Source organism: Mytilus trossulus, chromosome 3 (genome assembly GCF_036588685.1).
Source record: "Mytilus trossulus isolate FHL-02 chromosome 3, PNRI_Mtr1.1.1.hap1, whole genome shotgun sequence".
NCBI classification, from domain to species: Eukaryota; Metazoa; Mollusca; class Bivalvia; order Mytilida; family Mytilidae; genus Mytilus; species Mytilus trossulus.
In genome coordinates, this window is record NC_086375.1 from 18,944,844 (window position 1) to 18,970,966 (window position 26,123).

General features: G+C 32.4%; 1 protein-coding gene across 2 annotated transcripts in view; it reads left to right on the forward strand.

Moving 5' to 3' along the window:
* Positions 1-4,575: 4,575 nt before the first annotated feature.
* LOC134710322 (protein TALPID3-like) overlaps positions 4,576-26,123 on the forward strand; it is a 178,440-nt gene continuing 156,892 nt past the window's right edge. For both annotated transcript variants that reach the window (XM_063570647.1, XM_063570648.1), the window contains exons 1-6: positions 4,576-4,655; positions 7,829-8,691; positions 9,058-9,230; positions 15,694-15,833; positions 17,719-17,869; positions 25,087-25,275. In XM_063570647.1, coding sequence (XP_063426717.1) covers positions 7,848-8,691; positions 9,058-9,230; positions 15,694-15,833; positions 17,719-17,869; positions 25,087-25,275 — 1,497 coding nt within the window. In that variant the 5' untranslated portion in view covers positions 4,576-4,655; positions 7,829-7,847. The remainder of the gene's footprint in view (positions 4,656-7,828; positions 8,692-9,057; positions 9,231-15,693; positions 15,834-17,718; positions 17,870-25,086; positions 25,276-26,123) is intronic.

A 26,123-nucleotide genomic window follows, 5' to 3' on the forward strand; every position in this document is an offset into this window, starting at 1 on the left:
AGGGGTCAATTGACCATTTTGGTCATGTTGACTTATTTGTAGATCTTACTTTGCTGAACATTATTGCTGTTTACAGTTTATCTCTATCTTTAATAATATTCAAGATAATAACCAAAAACAGCAAAATTTCCCTAAAATTACCAATTCAGGGGCAGCAACCCAACAACGGGTTGTCCGATTCATCTAAAAATTTCAGGGCAGATAGATATTGAACTGATAAACAATTTTACTCCCTGTCAGATTTGCTCTAAATGCTTTGGTTTTTAAGTTATAAGCCAAAAACTGCATTTTACCCTCTATGTTCTATTTTTAGCCATGGCGGCCATCTTGGTTGGTTGGCCAGGTCACGCCACACATTTTTTAAACTAGATACCCCAATGATGATTGTGGCCAAGTTTGTTTTAATTTGGCTTGGTAGTTTCAGAGGAGAAGATTTTTGTAAAAGATTACTAAGATTTACAAAAAATGGTTGAAAATTGACTATAAAGGGCAATAACTCCTAAAGGGGTCAATTGACCATTTTGGTTATGTTGACTTATTTGTAGATCTTACTTTGCTGAACATAATTGCTGTTTACAGTTTATCTCTATCTATAATAATATTCAAGAAAATAACCAAAAACAGCAAAATTTCCCTAAAATTACCAATTCAGGGGCAGCAACCCAACAACGGGTTGTCCGATTCATCTAAAAATTTCAGGGCAGATAGCTGTTGACCTGATAAACAATTTTATCCCGGTCAGATTTGCTCTAAATGCTTTGGTTTTTGAGTTATAAGCCAAAAACTGCATTTTACCCCTATGTTCTATTTTTAGCCATGGCGGCCATCTTGGTTGGTTTGGCGGGTCACGCCACACATTTTTTAAACTAGATACCCCAATGATGATTGTGGCCAAGTTTGGTTTAATTTGGCCCAGTAGTTTCAGAGGAGAAGATTTTTGTAAAAGTTAACGACGACGGACGACGACGACGACGACGACGACGGACGACGGACGCCAAGTGATGAGAAAAGCTCACTTGGCCCTTCGGGCCAGGTGAGCTAAAAAAGGACATTAACAAAAATGTATGCTTCTTCCAGAGGCAGATTTTAGCTTAAATGAACGGTGACCCCATTTTTTTATTTCATTTTTTCTTTTAAGTATATGATAAAGTTCATTTATGAAAAAATATAGCGAAATCCTATATTAGGAAAAAAAATCATTTATACCCAGGAGCCCCCTTAACTGTTATTGAAAATTGAAATGTTAGCATTTTGACAGCCGACCTCCAGTAGAAATTGAAGATAATTGAACATTGTGACATGGATGGAGAGTTGTCTCTTTGACTCTCATATCTCATACCACATCTTCTTCTATATAGTGGGGTATTTCCACTGGTGATATGGAGTTCACGTATTTGCAGAAAATTTTTAGTAACATATTGATAGATCTGTGTTTTCCTTGCTCGGATACTAATAATTAATAACTATATTTTTGTAACTATTCTTAAAACAACATCTTTACATTTATGCTACAAATCTACAACTCTCTCAGTTTTGGACATAAACCAAGGATTTGTATAGTTATATATAACTATACAAATCCTTGCATAAACATATTTAAATCAGTCGGGTCCAGGACCATTCCAGAATACATTATCATAATTCTTTGTAATAAATTCCATTGTCTGTGAACATGTTTTATTATATTGTTTCTGATTTTGTAGGCAGACGACACAGCTCTTTTGGCAGAGTCAAAAGATGACTTACAAAAGCAGCTTGACTCTTTGTATTGTGAACTTTGGAAATTGAACGGTTTTTTTTTTCAAAAGGTAGACCATTATCAAATATAAAATTTAAATATAATAATACTGTTTTTGAAAATGTGAATGAGTTTACGTACCTTGGTGTTATTTTGTCTAGAACAGGAAGTTTTTCTAAGGCAAAAAAAAAAAAAGGAACACACAGAAAAAGACACACATGCTATGTACGATGTTATGTGCAAAGGTCGAAAACATTATTCATCTATAGAATGTCAACTCGATCTTTTCGATAAAATTGTCAAACCTATTTTATTGTATGGAAGTAAAGTTTGGGGAGTCGGCAATAATTCTGTTATTGAAAGGGTCCACCTTAAATTCTGTAAAATTTTGTTAAATGTAAAGAAATCAACGTCAGATTTCATGATTTATGGAAAACTTGGGAGATATCCTTTGAGAAATTGATATCAAATTGCGGATTTTAAATTACTGGTCGAAACTTATGTGTGAAAAGCAAGAAAAAAATCCTGTTATTTTGTATAAATATGCATATAAAAAGTATGGTATAAATATCCCATGGCTTAATGATATAAAATCTATTCTTGATAGTTGTGGACCGTGTCATATGTTTGGAATGCACATTACTTTGTTAGTAATACCAGAGACATATATACATGTTCCGGACCATATGAGTATTTGGACCATACGCGTATGGTCATGACCATATGCGTATACTCATATGGTCCGACCATACGCGTATGGTCCGACCGTACGCGTATGGTCGGACCATATGAGTATACTACTCGTTTGGTTATTAACGGGCCGGACCATATGAGTATTTGGACCATATAGGTATATATATTTTTTTCAAATTACATTATAAACGTTTCAATAATACATAAACTTTATCTAAAAAAACAGTGATGGTTTAAAACATGACAATTTTTTTAATTTTATAATCCAAAAACTACGTAAAAATTTAATATTGATAACATAGTTAGTTTTCATCGCTAGTTACATTCGTGCATATAGGTTTGGATGACATTCACTTCCAGACGGTATCATAGCTTTTTTGCATTTGCAAGAAATTTGTGCACGATCTTTTTCATTTACACATTTTGTTTGCGAGTTAAAAACAAGCCTTTTTTACAGCTGCGTTCAGTGGTACCGAGGTCTTTGGCAATTCTGATGTCTACGGTGTTTTTAAGAAGCTCTAGATCTCAAATATCGTAAAATGACTGCAATACACCATCTTCACAACACAACTTAAATAAACTAATAGTATGCTACTTTCCAGTGACTTCTTATGTAACAGTTCATTAAGAAATTTTTGGAATTTAATTTTTTAGTCGACATATTGCCAATTACTCGTAATAACTAATCGGTAATGACCATCGGTATAAAATGTGTTTACTTTAAATTTGACAATTAAGTAAAATAACTATGTGAAACTTCTTATTTTTATTAAGCTTATCTTTTTATTATAATATAATGATAGAATTACCTATATGATAGCGTATTTTGAATGAACGGTCATACCATATGAAGAGTTTAGAAGTATTAAAAGTAAACTGTAACAGAGTGTTAATTACCCCGACCATACGAGTATATACCCATATGGTCATGACCATACGCGTATGGTCCAAATACTCATATGGTCCGGAACATACACATATATGTCTCTGGTGGAAATTACCGTTTTATTCAGTACAATATCTAAATAGGAATAATGACTAACAGTTTCAATACAAGAATCATTGTAAGAAAATTCGTCCAAAATGTTTTACCATTTGAGTTGAATTCAATAACTTTGGACTTATCTGCGTTAAATAGTAGTTTTCAACAATCACAATAATCATATAAAGCATTATGAATGTTTTGTAGTCCTTTTTCACTTGAGACAATAAAACAATAACATCTGCATATTTAAAGAAGAATGTTTAAAGAAAAGTCCCCAATTACAACAGTGGATCAGAATTACAATTGACTATAAAGCATTAGTGAGGTCATTACAATACTATTAAAAAGTACAGGGCTCAGTACACCTCCTTGGTTGAGGGGGTTATAACCTTTATCGGGACTCCTGGATCGGGTGTTTTTAAGCTTGGGATTTCAGGCGAGATTGACCCTTTCGGTATCAGGAATTCTTCAAGTTATATTCGAATTTCGGGACCTCGGGATTTCGTGCTTTTAAGCCCGTGATTTCGTGGTGTTTTTAAGCCTGGGATTTCGGGATCAGGACCCCTCCTATCCTCCCTCTTGTTTTACTCCTCGCACATGAATTTGGGATATAAAAGTACCGTGACACGTCTTATAGTAATGTGAATAAAATTCAAAACAACACGTTAAATAATTTCTTGCGTCAAGCGTAAAAATAAGCGAATAAAAGTTTAGGCAGCAACCATTTGATTTACTGTGGGGGGGGGGGGGGGGGCTATGGATATTATTTTGACGACAAGTTGATTTCAATTTTAGCATTACATATTTGTGCCAGATAAGAGTCCAAAAAAACCCATAGCCCCACCCCGAAAATCAAATGGTTGCTGCCTTAGTGGTTTAGTGACCGAAAAGTCACTGCGTCGAAATTACTGCATGTTCAGACCTGCGTAATCGTTTACATAGACTGATTCACCCACTTGAGAGTAAATCAGATAAAGGACCGGGTACCAGTCGTCCCATAGATTAGAAATTTCCTATTTATTTTTATTAAATCGCCTGAAAATAAATTAATAATTTTGATATCATTAACGATACTCTTGATGTGTAGATATGTGATAAAAATTATACTACTATGATAGTCTAGATGTCAAAAAAAAATTTACGACATAAAAAATAAGCCAATCAATATAGGTCTTTCATAAAGTTCTTGGAGATAATTTGTTGTCAATATGGCCGCGATCATACTCTTACGTTTGAAAGGTGGGTACAAAAAGTCATGTTATTACAGTAATACAGTATTCGTGTTTAAGACATTTGCGGATTACTTTCTATATAGTGTCTGATTAATTCACTATTTAATTTGATAGATAAACTATGTGCCCTATTATATTTAAAACTAGAATGATACTCCTTTTCATACGTGTTGGTGCAGCTCATCTTTTCAGCGCACCTGATTCGTCCTATGTGCCAATTTTTTCTTCCAAGACCCTGCAGCTCTTGTATGTATTTCATGATTTTTATCATTTTTGACTGCCTCTTTGTTTGTCATCATTATAAATGACAATATAAATTAGTGATATACATTTGTAAGGGGTTGAAAGTGTTACGACCAAAAACTAACACTAGTAACAGGCAAAGAGGGCAGGTAGGGTTGTCCAAATCTGGTATAATTATTTAATATTTATGATCAAACCTCATTCCATTGATATGAATGGGGTGAACCAAAGATAAAGTAAAAAAAAAGGTAAATTAATGCAAGACATATTAAAAAAAACAGTACTAAGCTTAGGCCACACCAATTTAAGTCCTTGTTCAACAGACCTGACCTCACCTATTTTTTTCAAACAGAAAATTATATTTTTCTCATATTCCTGCATACTGAAATGTAATCATGCCCATTTCAGGCACCGTTTTTAGCTCACCTGGCCCAAAGGGCCAAGTGAGCTTTTCTCATCACTTGTTGTCCGTCGTCTGTCCTGCGTCCAGGGTTAACTTTTACAAAAATCTTCTCCTCTGAAACTACTAGGCCAAATTTAACCAAACTAGGCCACAATCATCATTTTTTCAAACTTTAGTTTTACTATAAATTTATATTTTCGTAAAATTTTATAAATCTCACAGATTTCTGAATTTCTTGGACAAATATTGTTAAACAAAACAGATATCAACACTTGTTGCTGACCAGTTGAATACATGTATATACATGTTCCAGACCGTATGAGTATTTGGACCGTACATGTACAGTCTGACTAATATTTAAAAGTTGGTCAAGTTTATTAGATACAAGTGCATATAGTAGATCAACATAACTTGACTATCAAATCAATATAAAATAAGTTCAATTGTAATTGAAACAAAAACTTTATATTTTAACTTTTTTTTTAAAAATTCACGCTAATTAAATCTGTTAATCTCTTGTATTAAGCATGTGTTTCAGTAGTACATTAATTGAACTATGATCACTGAAATTGAAGATATCGGAACTAAACATAATGTGGGAGGACATTTGTTTTAGAATATTTAGCAACTTTACCTAAACATGAAAATGCAAAGGCTGTTGTCTGCTCTATGGTCGGGTGGTTGTCGCTTTGACATATTCACCATTTCCTTTCTCAATTTTATAACTGCATATATGTACATGAAAATGTGAAAATATTGCGTTACTCGAAATTGTGTCACCATGGGCGAGAGTATCAAAATAGGATTCAGATATGCAATAAAACAAATACTTAATTTCAATTGTTCGTTTGTTCATTTTATCTATCTAATTGTAATAAATTATTAATAACAATTTGTAAAACTAAAAAAAAAATTGTGATAAACGCGTTTTAAATTAACCAATATGATCAAATAACATGTATGGTCAGTTCTAACTGGACTGTACCAGTATACGTATACAGTCCAGATCGTATGCGTACGGTGCAAATACTCATATGGTCTGGAACATATACATTGTATGTATTGCATATAAACGGCGAGTGTGAATACCGTCCAGTCAACTTAATTTGCTCAAAAATATTTTTTTCTCACTTTTTTTGTTTGATTTTCATAAAATATATTTTGATATCTTTTAGGTCTACAAATATTAAACAAATCTACCAAATAACAAAAAAGTTATGACTACTTATATGTCATCCGGTCAACCGTCCTTCCTGTCACTATCTGGGCACTAGTCCTGTCATTAGTGCTGTCACAGATTGAGAATAGAAGTTCCTTCATAATGTAAGTTCCAATTGGAAAAAATATTCTGGAATATTACTTCCACAGGAATAAGTGTTACAGTAGATGTTCCTAATGGAATAAATACATGTAGTAAAGAATATTTGTTCCATCAGGTACAGGTATTATGACATTTTTTATAATAAAGTTTCAACTGGAACTTCTGTTAGGTGGAACAAATATACATTGACAGTGCAACCCAGAGAGCATGTATCTACTCTACTAATTTATATTGTCACAACCCGGTTTTGAACCTCGGTCGCCAGCTTGACAGTCAGTGTGTTAAACCACTGAGCCAAAGAATCGGTTCCCTGGCTCAGTTGATGAAGACTGGCTTCATATGTTCTACCTCTACTAAGGAGGGGAAGCAACCCAACTACACATATAAGCACCCAACCAAACTGTGTAAATTTCTGTGTTAAAATTTGATTCATCATTTAACCAATATATCCCAAGTGGAAGTGCTCCAAATATATAATAGGTGAAAATGCCTAGGTACATTGGTTTTTTTCCCCTTACTTGCGATTCCCATCAAAATATGTGCTTGTCAGAATAAAGTACATTGTACATTTTTTGTACGCAGAACTTCTGAAGGAGAACAGTTGCCTTTAACTGCAATTATATTGTATGCCAGCCGAACAAAACTATCAATACTCGCTGCATGTTTAAATACCTGTCGGGATGGATTGGATTATTCTACAGCTTTAGATCTATTAAGATTCATATTATAGATATAATGAAATGTTTATCAATGTTTTTATCTGTATGTATGTATATATAATAATGTTTTTTTGTGGATCTAAACAGTCAATCAAATCATTTACCTTTGTTTCACTTTTAATGTTGAAATTCTTTTCTTTAAATAACTTTACACATACAATTCACATGTTATCCATTTCAAGCTAAGGGGTTAAAATGAAGTTCACAGGAATACAGAATACTTGCAAGTGAATAATTCATAATCAATGTTTTTAGCATATTGAACAATTCTGGCTGCTAAAAGCGAAATATAAATTAATAATTTAAAGGTTATTGAGATGTTTACAATTGAAATGTAATTGTAAATAACACACAATTTTGGCTATTTAATTCATTACTTTCAATTACTTGAGAAATTGTAATTATATATATATAAGTTATGGTCAATTACAATTACATGAATCAATTACCCTATGTCTGTATTAATTATGATTTAAAATGTTTTATCGTTACAGAAAAAAATTGATTTAAGTGATGTCAGACTCAAGTCTCCTAGAGTTACTTTCAGTTACTGATAAAGCTGTTAAAGCTTTGAACAAATCTCATTCCATGCATTCAGAACATTCTTTAGAATCATCAGTCGAGTCAACTGTAAGTCAGTCTTCAGCGGATCATGGTATTAAAAGTCAGATAGAACATAAGAAACAAGAGCCCATTTGTTATCAATCTGATGTTAGTACAACAGCCAGTGATGTCCTTATAAGGTCTACTTTGATAGATGACGAAGGAAAACAACACTTATCAAGCAGCTTAGTTGCAGTCAGAGGTGAAAAAAATGAGTCAAAATGTTCAAAAACATCTATAGGCATAGACAATTTTAACAGCTCAGGACCACAGAAAGTTAAAATGTCTACCAAAAAATTAAGGGAGATCAGATCTCCTCGTGATGAAGAACCACACATTTTATTTTCAAATATTTTATCTCAAACTGTAAATTCTTTGTCAAATGAATGCTTAGAATCATATTCAGAAGTTAAAACAAAGCCATATGTCACCAGACACTTTAGAGAAGTTAATTCTCAGTTACAAAAACCAATAAAAGATTGTTCAGAGAAAAGCCCACCAAATTTAGATATTATATTACATAATGACAGTCCTGTAACATCTAATGAAACTACACAATTTGAGTATGAAAATAGTACTTTACCCAGTTCTAGGAACAGCAGCAAAGATAGTGAAGTTCTTATTGAACGTCATACACCAAAAGTTACAAGAGCTACAAAAAACTATCCTGCAGGAAATAAGGAAAGTTTACAGATGAGACCTAAACAGATGGAGTCAAAAGATAGCTTAGATCTGATACCACATAAAGAAATAGGTAAGTTAGGTACATGTATAAACTGTAAGTTGAAGTATACCTAAATATGTGGTTTATCAGATTTTTAATACCTCTGTGTGTCCATTTGACAATTTTTGAATTTCTCACAATGTTCATAAGCTACAAAAAAACTTTAATAAAAGTAAAAAAAGGTGTATTTTTTACCACTAATAATGAATTGAAAATAACAATAGAGAACTTTTCTTCATGTATAGGTAACTTGTGATGTTACTATGATATCATTAGAAATGACTAAATTAATGTAAGTTGATTTACATACATGTATATGTCTACACTTTAGACTTGTTTGCTAAGCAACACATTAGAAAAAAAATCAATTTCCTAAATTACCTGAATTTTTTGTAGAATCAGGGAACTGCAGCTTGTCAAACAGTGAAAAACTAGAAATAATTACTGTCCCTGAAAGAATTGTAACTGTATCAGCTAGGACATCTTTGTCAACAGAAATATCGTACAAAGAAAAGGAAGACATGATGATACCACCAAGATTATCTTCAGACTTACAGCCAGCTAAAAAGGTAGCAATTAACAATGATTGATATAATTTTTACAATACAGTGAAACCTGTTTAAACCGAACCTCTTCGGGACTTCAGATTTTGATCGGTTTTGGCTGATATTCGGTTTTATCAGGTTCTCAAAGCATACAATTTATGGCGTTCATTATCACTGAACTAGTATATATTTGTTTAGGGGCCAGCTGAAGGACGCCACCGGGTGCTGGAATTTTTCGCTACATTGAAGACCTGTTGGTGACCTTCTGCTGTTGTTTTTTTTATTTGGTCGGGTTGTTGTCTCTTTGACACATTCCCCATTTCCATTCTCAATTTTATTAATTTGATATGACTGCTTATATATGCTTAAGAACGTGTTTGGTTTATACTGCCCTCACGTCAATTGTTTTATTTTAAACATCAAGGAACATCTCAGATTAAACTGAGTGGAGTTTTCTTATATGTCACCCTTATGAAACTGATATTTGATATTATTATACCTTACATATATTTTCAACAATTCTATTGGTTGAAACGTTATCACGTGACATGGAATAATCCAGTTGTTTTTCATTCAATTGCAAGGAAGGACGAATAACCCTAAAAATTTCCACCAGCGGTGAATAACCTTTTATTCACTGGCGAAAATAACCTTTTGAGATTGTTGATTTGTACTTGAGTTATCTCCCATGATTATGACGTCACAGACGTAAATAAAGAAAATGGCACCTTTTCAGGGCCATCAATATTTCACAAAAAGATTCTACTTTTGTTGTACATTCTAGAAATTCTAAAACACAAATGTATTTTCAAGTGACATCAACTTGTCTTTGAATTGACTTTGTTATGTAAACGTATAGAAAGTTTTCGAGATGCTTTTCCACTTTTCGGTATAATAAATCAATTGTGGCCCCTTAGAATCGATGAATATCCAAAATTGTCAACCCTTGAATGTTATTTCACTTCTGGCTGCGCCCTCATTGAAACAATAAAATCAACGGTACCAATTTTGTTGCACCAGATGCGCATTTCGACAATACATGTCTCTTCAGTGATGCTCGTGGCCAAAATATTTGAAATCCAAAGCATATATATAAAAGATGAAGAGCTATAATCCAAAAGGTCCAAAAAGTATAGCCAAATTCGTGAAAGGAATCAGAGCTTTGCATGAGGGAGATACATTCCTTAATTTATAATAATTTCTAATATTTTGTAACAGCAAATTTTAATAACACAAAAAAATCCGTATTTTCATGCCAGTACCGAAGTACTGGCTACTGGGCTGGTGATACCCTCGGGGACTAATAGTCCACCAGCAGAGGCATCGACCCAGTGGTAGTAATAAAATCAACGGTACCAATTTTGTTGCACCAGATGCGCATTTCGACAATACATGTCTCTTCAGTGATGCTCGTGGCCAAAATATTTGAAATCCAAAGCATATATAAAAGATGAAGAGCTATAATCCAAAAGGTCCAAAAAGTATAGCCAAATTCGTGAAAGGAATCAGAGCTTTGCATGAGGGAGATACATTCCTTAATTTATAATAATTTCTAATATTTTGTAACAGCAAATTTTAATAACACAAAAAAATCCATATTTTCATGCCAGTACCGAAACAACCTTCTCGTGTTGACAATTTTGGATATTCACCTCTTCAACGGGCCATAATTGTATATTGTACTTCCATAAAGAAATGGAGGTTGTTTAATATGTATATACGTCCTTGCTACAAATCACAAGTCTAGGGTTTGTTTAGATAATTATGCGCATGCGTAAAGTTTTCTTGACTTGAAGGGGTATCAGATTAAATGGTTGCTCTGGATTCCCCACTCCATTGATTAATTTTAAACTAACGAGATCCTTTCTATGTCTGTCTGCTATTGAGGGTTATTGTTGTTGCATAATGTTAAATCATATGCATCATTTGAGTTAAAATAAATGTAGTCCACAACGTAAAGTTGTAACTAGAACACCCCTTCAGCCAAATTGGAGTCTTCCATATTATTGCTTTGAGTTGTCTCCCTTTCGTAAGTAACTTTGGTCAAACATAGATATTGAGAAAAATTAACTCGTTCTATTGATAGAGGTCCTAATATATTAAAACTGATTGCAATTTAAACAGAGGAATGTGTACAGAAAGGAGTCATGCCCACTGACCCAAAGGAAATTAAATATTTAAAGAGTTAGGATTGGGTTCCATCTTGAATTCAAGTATGAAAATAGGTGATAAGGTACGAAGTGAAATACCTTCTCTCACTCTCAGTGACTGCTGTGGAAAGTAAACTTGGAATTGATAGCACAAAAATAAAACACAATAAGTACATTGTTTATACACTTGTATCAAGGATTGGCTATTTTTAAAGTTGAATAACTATTCAGATTACGTAAATTACATTTTACAAGCAATTTACACGTGCAATTGAATTATTTTTCAGAATAATATTAATACATATATGCATGTATCAATGAAAACAATGGCAATCGTCTCCCTTTGACAGAACAATCTGCTCTTTGATTTTTTTGCAAGATTCTATTAAGCCAGGTTTCACTGTATATATCGCTTTATACATGTTCCTTTAATGAATGGCTTTTTACTTAGCAGTCCTCTTTAATTTCATTTGAAAAATCAGACAAGTATTTTTTATAATCTGGGATGCATATAGACAATTTAAAAATTCCATTTGAAAAATCAGACAAGTATATTTTTTTTATCAGGGTTGCCTGTAGGCAATTGGAAAATTCCATTTGACAAAATTCAGTTTAGAAAATTTCACAACTTATTACAATGTTACTCTATGTAAAAATAATTAAATATTACTGTTACATACATACCATATACACAATCATGGATCTACAATCTGTTGATACAAAATGTACCTGTATCTTGCAAAAGGTCATGTTTTTTCTCTTACTGTTAATGACAACTTTACACTTAATCCATAGGATGTTGGATGTGTACTTATTGATAATTTAATCTTATATGCATGATTTATATGCCCCCCACTGTTATGGTGGCATTAAGTTCTACTCTGGTCTGTTTGTACACACGTAAGTACCTTTGAATTTTGGTTGCGTCACTTTTACCTTTCTAGAGTTATCCCCCTTTAAATATTGCTTAATTGCTAAATTTTTCCATTTCCGTTCTACTTCTTATGAAGTTTGCCTCAACCAAATGTTATTTTCTTTGTCCATGATTATAGTTAAATCAACTACAATCAATGCTTATTAAAATCTTCTATGAAAATTGAAGTTATCTTTCTTTGTCCAGAATGAAGTTGAATCAACTACAACCTGTTCTTTATACAATGCAATATGCAATATTAATATTACCAATGTTATTTCAACTGATCGGGCGGAGCTAACGTTCTAATTTGCATGTTGACAGTCTATTTGAAGATGTGTGTGATAAGGATGATTTCCGTTATAATTAATACTGATTTCTAATCACCAATCAGTGTCATCAAAGGAATTTACAAAAGAATGACTTAAAACTTCATTGATGAGTTTATCCTAAAACACCTATCTATAGATGGACTGGTTTATTATGAGCGAACCGGTTAAACTCCGCCCAGTCAAGTGAAATAAATCGAGTAATACCTGATGAATTAAAGCAATCTTTGCCATTCAGTGCTTATTTTTATGGGGTGTGCCCCTTTACAAATGGAAGAATTTCTGAATTTGTTCATTTCTGTTTTCTTAACTTATGTTTGTCTCAACTATATTTAATGAAATGTATATACAAAGGTATAATGCTGATTGCCACTTAACTCAGCTTAGAAGGATGTACACCTCTGATGAGCCAAAAATTTCTATAATTAATTTTTTTTTCTTAACCTGATTTTTGGGTTTATAAGACTGTCACAAAATAATTGGTGAAGAAAAAATCATATGGTGCACTTCTTTTAATTGCTACGATCCTTTGAAAATGACTGATTTTGATGATTTTCCTATCATCGATTTTTTCCTATTTTTGGGCTATTACATGTATCATGAAAGAAATCACAGATCCACAATTAAACTTTTTTTCATACTTTCTATAAAGATAAAGTGGAACAATCTGAATAAATTTACTTAAAAAAACTATAGGTAGGTGTTTATATAAGAAAGTTTTATCATATTTTGATGCTTTTTTGTGTAAAATTTACTTTGCTGTAAAATTTGTTTTTTTGTAATTTTTCTCAGTTTTAAGAAAAAAATGCATATTATTTCAACTTTTTGTTATAAATGATTGAAAAAATACACGTCTAAGAAATTTGAAAAGACAAAAATTATATAGGATGTACATGGTTCTTGAAAATCATTTTTTGTAGCCCTCACCCATTTTCTCAAAATTTTGGCTAAAGATACAGACTTGATTGGTTGTAAAATTTGAAAACTGGATTACTCAAAAACCATTCATTGTAAATACACAATCTTTTCACAGAGTTATGTTTGATTATAATATTTTTTAAAAATTCATTGATATTTTCCACTTGTATCACATGTTTTGGAAATCATTGAAGAACGAGATTTTAACAAAACTGAACAAGACTGAATAGTCAGAAGAATACATCCTAAAGTTCAAATTTTGGCAGCCTCAATTTTATATTTCTTGAGTTTTGTCCCTTTTAATAATAATGTTAAATGCCAGTGTGGGCATCATCTGTGTCCAGGGTTTCCCCTAGCTCACTTATTTTTTTGCCATCTCTTTCTCCAAAACAATATTTATAGCTACTTTATTATTTTTTTGGCCAAGTAATATATTTAATATATTTTTCTTTTAAAATCTTTCTTTTTTCTACCCCAACCACACACATATACACACCCTAAAAAAGATGAGTTTGCCCCATTTTTGTCTATATGATTATTTCCAAACTTATCTTAAGAGTCTACAAGAAGATGCCGAACAAATATAATTTACAGATAGATATAAACATTTCCAAATATTCACATTATTTTTTCAAAATGATCACAAAGCCATAAATTTGTGATTTCTTTAATGAAAAATGTTCAAATCTTTGACTTGTACGTTTCATGAGCAGAAGATTTATATGATATATAGTCAAATTTGAACTCATAACCCAATCAAAGTATCATATTATCATACTGAAATATAAGAAAATCAACCAAAAACTTACACATAAAAGACTCATTTTGCAGAGTTATCTTCTTTTCTAATACCTTTCAAATATGCTGATTCTAATTTTTGCTCAAGTTCGATTTTATGGGACTTTTTTCTGGGTATATATATATTTGAGGCTTAATGCTATAGATTAGAATTATTAACACATTTTCTTTTGAAATTAAATTGAGGTACAAACTTAGTTTGACTGGACTAAATGGCACATGTACAGTATTGCGAAATAGCTAGAAATATTCAATTGCACAGTATTGCACAATAGTTCAATACTGCCCAATTTCCAGAAATCTTCAATTGCATAATATTGTGCAATTGCAAGGAATATCCAATTGCATAGTATTGTGCAATTGCAAGGAATATCAAATTGCATAGTATTGCACAGTAGAAAGAAATCTTCAATTCCACAGTTTTGGGCAGCAGCACAATATTGTGCAATAATACAGTATTGCACAATTCCACAGTAATGCGCAATAGCAAGAAATCTTCTATTTAAAATTGATACAAATATTTCAACCCATTTCAAATGTTTAAGATATTTCACCACATTTATTTTGTATCAGAAAACTACATTTTGTCAAAATCCATATTCAGACAGTATCATGCTTGAATATTGTGTCAAAACTTGCACCAACTGTTAAGAGTTTGACCTCTGCCGTCGTATCAGGCTGCGCTTGGCGAACGTTTTATAAGATATTATGATAAACAAAACACTTTTACTTTTAAGCAAAGTATCAAGAAGTACTTAACACAATCTTGGTAAGAAATGTTTTCTACAATGTATTTGTATATTTTTTATTTCAATTGATTTTTTCACTACATGTACTTCTAAAACAACATTATATCTTATGTTAATAACAATATTACAATACATTGAATTACATGAAAGTAACTATGTGTAAATATCTGTTTTTAGGCCCCACCTATGATAGTAGAGGGGCATTATGTTTTCTGGTCTGTGCGTCCGTTTGTCCATTCGTCCGTACGTCCGTCTGTCTGTCCCGCTTCAGGCTAAAGTTTTTGGTCAAGGTAGTTTTTGATGAAGTTGAAGTCCAATTGACTTCAAACTTGGTACACATGTTCCCTATGATATGATCTTTCTTATTTTAATGCCAAATTAGAGATTTTACCCCAATTTCACGGTCCACTGAACATAGAAAATGATAGTGCGAGTGGGGCATTCGTGTACTGAGGACACATTCTTGTTGATTGTAATTGTAATTTGTATGTGTAATCAGGGAAGATTAGTTTATTGTAACTAACTGAGTTTACCCTCTTTTAATAAAGAATTTATTATTATTATTATAATTAATCTTTATGTTAATGTTGATGTTTTAAAATATTGATGACCTTCCTTCTGTATTGACAGTTATCTAATCATCTAATAAGACAAGGTGCCCCAGTAGAAGGAATGGAATTACAAGACAGAAAGAAACTATCATCTGATGTACAAATTTCTCAGTCAACAGTGTTTGATAGACAGAAAATCAAAGAAGCTCTTACCAAAAGGTACACTTGTACACTTATAGTATAGTACACTTGCACTTGAAAACCACTGCCTGTTTTAATGATACCAATTTTATCTTTTACCTTTCTAAAATATAGAAACACATCAACAAACAACAACAACTAAATATCAGATTCCTGACTTATGGCAGGTGCAAACAGGGTTTAAATGTCTTAATGGTACCAAACCTTCACCCTTATCTGAAATAATAGTGTAACATCACTATAGTAAGACACACTGTAAAATATCTATTGGAATGGTATAACTAAATCAAAAGATATAGTAACACAGGCCATGTTCACATTGACCTAAACTCAGAGTTGTCAAAGTGTAAAATTCACACATATAATATGAGGCAGGCATTTATTTACCTGTAAATGGGGACAAAGTCTGTATGAATTATTTTTTTTGTTACTTAAATATTTGTTAAAAAAAAGAAACGGAAAAACCGTAATGTTTCCGATTTTGGTTCTGTTGTTAGGGATTTTAGTAGTGATGTTATCTAAGTTATGACGTCATATGCAATGTAAACAAAGAAACGCTATCATTAGGTAACGTTTTTTCATATCAAGGAATTATTAAAAATGAAATTGATATTGCGTACCTCCTATTTTATATACTAGACTGATAAATAAATATTTTAATCAAAGTTTCATACAAACGAGACCGGAAAAAGGAAGTACATTGTAGATTTCTGCGCAGGTTCGGGATTTCAAAACATGACATAAAAAAAATTGAACGATTTTGCGTTCATTAGTACAATGAAAATTTCGGGAAATTTTTCCTAAATTTTTTTTTTTTATTGATTTTTCTACTGTTGTTCGGGACTTTGTCCCCATATAAACTAAACACAATAACATTCTCATTGATTAAACTGAAATGTTTACATGCAGTTTAAATCACGTTGTGTCTACAAACAGTCAATAGTCAATGTACATGTAGTCCGGACATACAATGATTGTCACTTTATTTGAACTTAAAACAAAAGAGAAATTTAGGAGTTTAACATAGAAAGCAATGGGGCCAGTGAATTAGTGGTGAACTTCTTGTACCTGTGGCTATCCAAGACAGGTGTTAAAATTCCTATAGTAGATCCAGAGTGGCAATTACAAATACCTTACTTAATTATCACTTTTATATTAAATGAAGTTTCATCAAAAGTTCCAAACAAACCACCTTTAAAAACCTCAGAATGAAATAATTCCATACACATGATGAGTTGGATAAAGCTGATTCCATTTTTTTTTGCAAATAATTGAGTTAGAGGGTAAAGAAATTACTCAAACCTGTTAATATTCCATCAATTCAATAATGCTTAAATCCATAGTCTGAATGCATTGCATGCATTTATTATTGCTATTTTAACATTTTTGTCTAAATTGTAATTTTGATTTTTGTGATAATCATAAAACCCCTGTTTGATTCATATAAAAAATTTCAAATTGCGAGTTTTAATTTTTGTTATTATACATTAACTTTGTCACCTTTTTTGCGACAATAAGAATAAAGCAATAGTTTCTAAATATACAGCATCCTAAGAAAATGTTAATTTTTTAATACTGAGAAGTAAAAACTGACTTGGGATCTAAAATGTCTTTAAGTTGCTGGATCCGATACTCTGAGGCTCATATTGTTCTCGTTTTTTTGCCAGTGTTCATTGCATAGTTGCACATCCTCTGATGCCTTTGAAATTGTTTCAAATTTCACAACCTACATGTACAGGTGGTCTCTTAAGCAGGTTTGACTATTCGTCTAAACATCAGCGGGTGAGCCCAACAATGTTAGATCTGTGTCATACCGAGTATACCTCCAACCTTTTATTGTAAAGACATTATAAGCAGTCTAAGAAAATAATGATCTATTGCTGTTTTTATTCATATTTTGTAGACATGAAAACTCTGGACCTGTAAAAAGAGTTATCCAACCAAAATTTGTTAAACCTAAGGGTACAGATTCATCAGAGACAAACAAGACGGATCAAATGACCGCTTCAGTAGCAGCAAGTGTGGCAATGGCTGCTACAGCGCCTTTTCTTCAAGTAACTATATATATATATATCTTTTTAGCTCAATCACCTGACCCGAAAGGTCAAGTGAGCAGGTTGTCTGACCCCTTAAGGAGTTATTGCCCTTTATAGTTATTTTTTACCAATTTTTCTTAAATTTTTGTAATCTTTTACAAAAATCTTCTCCTGAAACCTCTTGGCCAAATTTAACCAAACTTGGCCACAATCATCATTGGGGTATCTAGTTTAAAAATTGTGGGAGGTGACCCAGCCAACCAACCAAGATGGCCACAATGGCTATAAATAGAACATAGGGGTAAAATGCAGTTTTGGCTTATATCTCTAAAACTAAAGCATTTAGAGCAAATCTGAAAGTGGATTAACATGTTTATAAGATTTATATCTATTCCCCCATCAAGTTTCAGATAAATCTGACAACCTTTTATTAGGTTGCTGTCCCTGAATTGGTAATTTTAAGGAAATTTTGCTGTTTTTGGTTTTCATCTTGAATTGTTATTAAAGATAGAGATAAACTGTTAACAGCTAAATGTACAGCAAAGTAAGACCTAAAAATAAGTCAACATGACCATGCTTATTTTGTTTAATACTCACATAGACCAAGGTTAGAGACACAGGCTCTTAAGAGCCTCTAGTTATAGATAGTGATAAATTCTAAACAGTAATAATGTTCAGCAAAGTAAGATCTACAAATAAGTCAAACATGACCAAAATTTTCAGTCGACCCCTTAATGAGTTATTGCCCTTTATAGTTAATTTTTTACATTTTTTTTGAATTGTGTAATCTTTTACAAAAATCTTCTTTTCTGAAACTACTGAGACGGATTTAACAACACTTGGCCATAATAATCGAAAGGGTATCTATTTGCAAAAATGTGTCAGATGATCATGCCTCCCAACCAACATTTCCAACATGGCTAAAGATAGAACATGGGGGTATAAAGCATTCAGAGCAAATTTGGTGGCAAAAATGTTCATCTGATTAAGAATTATCTGCCCTGAAATTTTCAGGCATGCTATCCCCTTGTTGAGTTGCTACCCCTGAGTTAGTAATTTACGGAAATTGTGCAGTTTTTTGTTATTTTCTTACATATCATTAAAGTACCTTATAATAACTTATATATACTATTAATTATGTTTTAACCTCATTTTATATGATTTACAAAGCATCATTAAATACAGGTGAGCAACACAGGCTCTTGGGAGCTTCTATTTGATTTTTAGCTCACCTGGCCCAAAGGCTTATATCTCTGAAACCAAAACATATAGAGCAAATCTGACAGGGGTTAAATTGATCAATATATATATAGGTCACACCTTATCTGCTCTGAAGTTTTCAGATGAATTGGACAACCCGTTGTTAGGTTGCTGCCCCTGATTTAGTTATTTTAAGGAAACTCTGCCATTTTTATGCCCCACCTACGATAGTATTATGTTTTCTTGTCTGTGCGTCCGTTGTCTGATCGTCCGTTTGTCCGTCCATTCTTGCGTCCGTCCGTCTGTCCCGCTTCAGGTTAAAGTTTTTGGTCAAGGTAGTTTTTGATGAAGTTGAAGTCCAATCAACTTCAAACTTGGTACACATGTTCCCTATGATATGATCTTTCTAATTTAATGCCATATTAGAGTTTTTACCCCAATGTCATGGTCCACTGAACATGGAAAATGATAGTTTGAGTGGGGCATTCGTGTACTGGGGACACATTCTTGTTTGGTTATTATCTTGAATAATATTATAGATAGAAATAAACTGTAAACCGCAATAATGTTCAGCAAAGTAAGATCTACAAATAAGTCGAACATGACCAAAACAGTCAGTTGATCCCTTAAGGAGTTATTGCTCTTTACATTTATTTTTAACAGTTTTGGTAAATTTTTGTGATCTTTTACAAAAATCTTCTCTGAAACTACTGAGACAAATTTAACTAAAGTTGTCCACAATCATAATAAGGGTATCTTATTTCAAATTTGTGTCTGATGACCCTACCAGCGAACCAAGATGGCCAACATGGCTAAAAATATTACATAGGATAAAATGCAGGTTTTGGTTCATATCTCTGAAATCAAAGTATTTAGAGCAAATTTTGTCATCTTAAAATTGTTCATTAGGTCAATTTCTATCTACACCTAAATTTTCAGACCATTCTGGCAACCTTTCGTTGGGTTACTGCCCCTGAATTGGTAATTTTAAGAAAAAATTTCAGCTTTTGTTTATTATCTTGAATATTATAATAGATAGAGATAAACTGTAAACAGCAATAATGTACAACAATGTAAGACCTAAAAAAATAAGTCTACATGACAAAAATGGTCAATTGACCCCTTAAGGTAACACGATACCGAATGACGTTACGCCACGAGTTATCGTTCCTGACGTTATCGAATAACGTTCACACATTCTAGCCAATGCATCAGGTTTTGCAATCACAAAGTGATAAAATTATAACAAAAATATTTGGTATTTATGTGACATTTTTAATGGTAACTTTTTCTGGATACTTGATGGAGTAAAGGAAAATATTTCCGGAACGGAAACGATTACTGTACGGAGTTTGACTATTAAATGTCCTAGCTGACAAATTAAACTGACAATGTCCTGACAGAAATGAAAATGCTAAATACTTTTTTTTTTTTATTATTGGAAGGATTAACTTGAAATTTGGAACCAAGCAAGATGAGAATTTATATTTAATAAATAAAAGGAAAAAAATGAAAAACATATTTATAAGAGTTAGAAAACTTGCCCTGACCAAATTGACTTTGAAACTTCTTACTGTCCTGACAGCTACGAACCAGCAATTTTTTTTTTATTATTGACTGGATAGATTTCAAATTCAATACCACGGCAGATTAAAACATTTAATACAATAATACAAGAAAAAAAAGAAAACTTGACCTGACTATCTACATCTTTCCCGTGACTAATGTCCTGACCGATTTAAATTGTTTCAAGTATAACTTTTTTTCTTTGATGGATCGACTTCAAATTCGATGTCAAGGAAGATTCTGACATAAAATATAGAGATATAAGAAACGGATCATTTAAAAAATAATAATTAAAGAGTTAGAAAACTTGACCTTACCATAATCCACTCTGCCCAGACTTATGGCCTGACCGATGAAGAAAATGTTAACTTTTTTTTATTATTGCTCATTGTTAATCTTTAAAAATGTATTACTTTACTTTTAAATATTCTGTTTTCTTTAAAATTCAAGCATCTAAACGATTTATCGACATATAATAGACTCAGTTTTATTACAAGTCTTTATTCTTGGTATATGTTTGCAATAAATACTTTTTCATGATGAATAAAATTGAGAATGGAAATGGGGAATATGTCAAAGAGACAACAACCTAACCATAGAAAAAACAACAGCAGAAGGTCACGAACAGGTCTTCAATGTAGCGAGAAATTCCCGCACCCGGAGGCGTCCTTCAGCTGGCCCCTAATCAAATAAATACTATTTCAGTGATAATGAACGCCATACTAATTTCCAAATTGTATACAAGAAACTAAAATTAAAAAATACAACACTAACAAAGGCCAGAGGCTCCTGACTTGGGACAGGCGCAAAAATGCTGCGGGGTTAAACATGTACTAGTATGTGAGATATCACCCCCCCCCCCTATACCTCTAGCCAATGTAGAAAAGTCAAAGCATAACAATGAACGCCATATTCCCATGAAATTTTGTTTTGAAAGTAGAAATCTAATCTATAGAAACTTAGGACGATGGGTTAAAAATCACGGGGAATTGTTGGTACAACTATTAATTCGTGTTAAAATGGTCATCAAAAACACCACTCGGGCAAAATGGAAAAAGGAAATTTATCTGGATGAGAATACGGATAGAATTAGGCGATAATGAACAATACAAGCAGACTTTACAACTCATACAAAAATAGTTTGTTTGTATGGAATGTTGAGAAAGCGTTTACTTGGTTATTTTGCCGAATATCTTTCTCTATGTTCCAGTATAAAAAGTCTCTGAAATTCATTGTTCTGTACAGAGTAAATCCGATATAGTTTCGGAAATATTTTGAAAATAAAGTGCTAGATTTTTTAAAATATAGACCAAGTCTACACGGGATAGACAGCAAAATCGGAATGAAGCCTGAAAAAATTAATATAGGCTGAGAAACACAAGGGAACTTGATTCGGCAAAAATAAAATGAAAAAAGCAGGTCCCGTGACAGAGTTGATTAAAGTCATCCCCAAGTTGCCACTTGCGCATATACACGCAAGTTGATAGTCGGGACTGGCTATAGTCAGACTGGTTTCGTTACAAATTTTTTTCTCTCCAAATTTACAATCAAACGACTGACTTATTATTATTCAAACGGAAAAAAGAGACTGAAATAGCTAGATCTTAAAATCCATTAGATTTTATTTTCGTGCTAATTACGCTTGCACGGGTATTTGGTGGTAGTGTGTTTTTTTTTTGCGTGATTTGAGGTAGAAATAATGTACATGTACAAGTTCGGAGACAACACGACTGAAAGAGAATTAACATAGTTGCATTTTTAGGCCCTGAGGGACATATTGCTCACATACTTAGGCAGCAACCATATGATTTTTTCGGGGGGGGGGGGGGGGGGGGGGGTAAACTTTGTATTTTTGTGGCGACTAGTCGAAAACAATTTTTTTATTTCAATTTTAGCATTACATATTGTTGCAGCTGGGCGAAAGAAAACAACAATTTTTTTTTCTCAGGGTCAAAAGCATATTATTTTTTTCTCCAAAAACTGGAAACAAACTTTTTTTTTTTTTTAAATCGATAGCAGCCCCCCTTGCATACAGTTTGCAATGTTTGTCCGACTTGCTGAGAAAGCAACTCACACATTTACACCACGCAAAATACACTTTACTAATGTACAAATGTACGTAGCAAGTCAAGAATATAAGTTTTGAATTTTTCTTTGAGTTTTGTTAATTTTATTTATCATGTATGAACTTTTTGCCACTGAACGTTAAAAAAACATCAAAAACAGAGCAATTACATCACTGTTAACTGAATCAAATTTTTTAAGTACTATTTCTCTGCATGGATGAAGCAATGACACCACCATTGCCATAAAGGATGGAGTAAAAAACTCAGTAATTCAAAGGAATCACACATAAAACATTTCATGTAATTTTCACTCGAATTTTACAAAAATATGAAGGTATTATGCTCGTTAAGTGTAAAAATCAGACGAGATTAATGTTAAATTCATGTAAGTGAAATTTCTATGTTCAGGACGAAATAAATTATATCAGTAGAATCTCATATCACTAGGAAATTTACGGAAACCTGATAGGGGAAACGAAAATAAAATAAACACCCTTCAGATCCTGACACATTTTGTGTTAATTTTCCATTTCTCATATTTCTGAGGAGAATAACGTTACATTCTGCATTCAATAACGTCACACGTTCTCAGTCAAATTCTAAGGGTATCAATCAATTTTGAAGCCATTTATCTCAAAAACAAGGATGGTGACATATGATTTTCTATACATGTATGAATTCAGTTTGTAATTCTGAATATTATGTTAGTTTTTTGTTGTTCTCCGTATATAAGAACATAGCCATCCATTGGAAAATCTAAAAAGGTTAGCCGAAAAACAGGCATTTCCCCTATATACCTTAGTAAATTTGTCGCCCAAATCGACGTCTTCCAATGAAAATACCAAGAAAACAAAAATGGTGACCCCCATTTTTTATTACATATTTCGACGTAACTCGGTGCAAAGAACGCTTATGCCAAAAAGTTTGGAAATCGGGAGATATGCCATTCGGTACCGTGTTACCTTAAGGAGTTATTGCCCATAATAGTCAATTTTTAACAATTTTAATAAATTTCATGAATTTTTATTACAAATTATTTTTTACTGTTACTACTGGACCAAGTTCTTTGTTTTCATGGTTTTGTTTGTTAAATGTATTTTGTGTATGTTTATATTATTTGTCACAAACTTATTGTTCAGAGTTAATATGACAATAAATATTTGAATTGAATTGAATTATAGATACCGGTAGAGATAATTGTAAGCAGCAAGAATTCTCAGTAAAGTCAAATCTACAAACACATGACCATCACCAAAACACAATTTTGTCATGAATCCATCTGTGTCCTCATCTGTTTAATATGCACATAGACCAAGGTGAGCGACACCAGCTCTTTAGAGCCTCTAGGTTTTTATACTGAATGCAATATGTCTACTTTATTTGATTTATTGAATGATTGTAAGGTGTACATGTCTATCTGGCAGGTGTCATCTGACCTTGACCTCATTTTCATGGTTCAGGCAGGGGTCAAAGTTAAGTTTTTGAGATTTTATCTTTTTTTCTGATACTATATGCAATAGATCACCTATACTTAGTGTATGGAAATATTTTATGATCTAGATGTCAGTCGTGCAGGTTTTATTTGACCTCAGGGACAAAACTTAAAGGGGGCCAAGTCGCCCATGGCTCCTAGATTTTGGGCTGGGCCCCTAAACTTTCAGTTAAATTTCAGTTGAACATATACATTTTTGTAGAAACTAATTATGAAATATCTGGTCTGGGCTCCTAGCTTGGAATTCCGCAGTTTAGTCCCTGGACCTTGACCTCATTTTCACAGTTTATTGCTCAGTGTTTTGTTTTTTTCGTTGTGGTCTGTTTTTCTTTAACTATAAGTAGTAGGTCAACCATATTTGTTTGGTTTGAAGAATTTTTAGCTGTACATGTCTGCCTGACATAATATTTAGTTTTCTTGGTTAATGTTAAGTTTATGTGACAGTTTTAATAAAGCTTTATATTTAGGACTATCAATATAACATCAATGCTTATTAAAGAAGGGGAGACATTTCAGCTTGTTATATTTTATAAATTTTGTTTACATACTGTGGATTCATTTATATTTTTTGCATACCAATTTTCATGGATTTAGTGGGAATAGGGAAACCACACATTTACATGTTCAACGAAATACAAATTTTCGAAAGGAATGTAAATAAACACTGCAAAACCACCAATTTAAATTTCCAAAAATATGTAAGTTTTGCTCAATCCAGGAAAATTGGTACCCACGAAAATAAATGAATCCACAGTACTATAGAACCAGCCCAATTTAAATACAAATGATAAATATTAACCATTTACACACTTCTTATCTTCAGAGTTGTTGAACACAATGTTTAATAATTATTGCCATGTAAGATAAATAGAATTGTAATTATTAATAAATTGTATTGGTATATCATACAGGCACAACAAGAACTTGAAAATAGAATGAAAGATATGTTAGCAAAAATTTCTGAAATACAGAATGGTAAGAAAGTAAATACAAGTGTAGAAGATGACAGAGTGAAAAAACTTGAGAGGCAAGTGACATCACTCACAGAACAAAGAATTCAACATTTAGAAAAATTACAAGAACATCAAGCTGAATTACAGGTATTTTTTGCAATTGTCTACTCAGGGTCCGTACTGAAATTAAACAAATTTAATATGAATTTATTTTGTGCCTTTGATGAGTTTGTGAAATTTATTTTGCAAAAGCTAGTCTTAGCATCCTAGATTCCGGCAGCATTTTGGGGCGTCAACATTTAGGTTCAGGCTGTAGTTATAGTTTTTTGGACATCAATGACTTTGTCACACATACATGGAATTTTATGAAATTGGCACAGACGCAAAAGCATCTTTTTGACCAAAATACAGTATCCGTGGCAAAAGTTTGAAAATAATCATGGTCAACATTTGAATACCATGGTCTTCATATTGCCTGGGTAGTTATTTCTACCTATCCAGCAAACTGCTTTAGATAGTGTATCAAAAACTTTGGGACTTGATCTACACCCTTATACTAATACCTTAAAAAATAAAACTTTTTGTTCTACTGTATACCAGGATAAGGCCATAATTCTGATTTTAGTGCGATGATTTTGAAATGCATTGCACATATCTGTTTTAAGAAGCCTAATTTTTCTACCTAATTCAGGGATAATTCCAGGCCCCTTGAACATCAAATTAGGAATTTGTAACCTAATTGGGAATTTTTAATGCCTAAATCAAAGACGAAATAACATTATTTTCCTATAATAACGAAAAAATGTATATTAAGTTTCACCTGTACACTGATGTAAGAATTTGTAACATTTTAAATTATTCTGGATTGGCTACTGATTGTTATATAAATGATTACCAGACCAGGGAAGTTGATACATGAATATCATTGCACATGATGAACTATCATCTCAACTATGGTAACTTAGACCTATTACAAAATCATATTTATCAGCTAA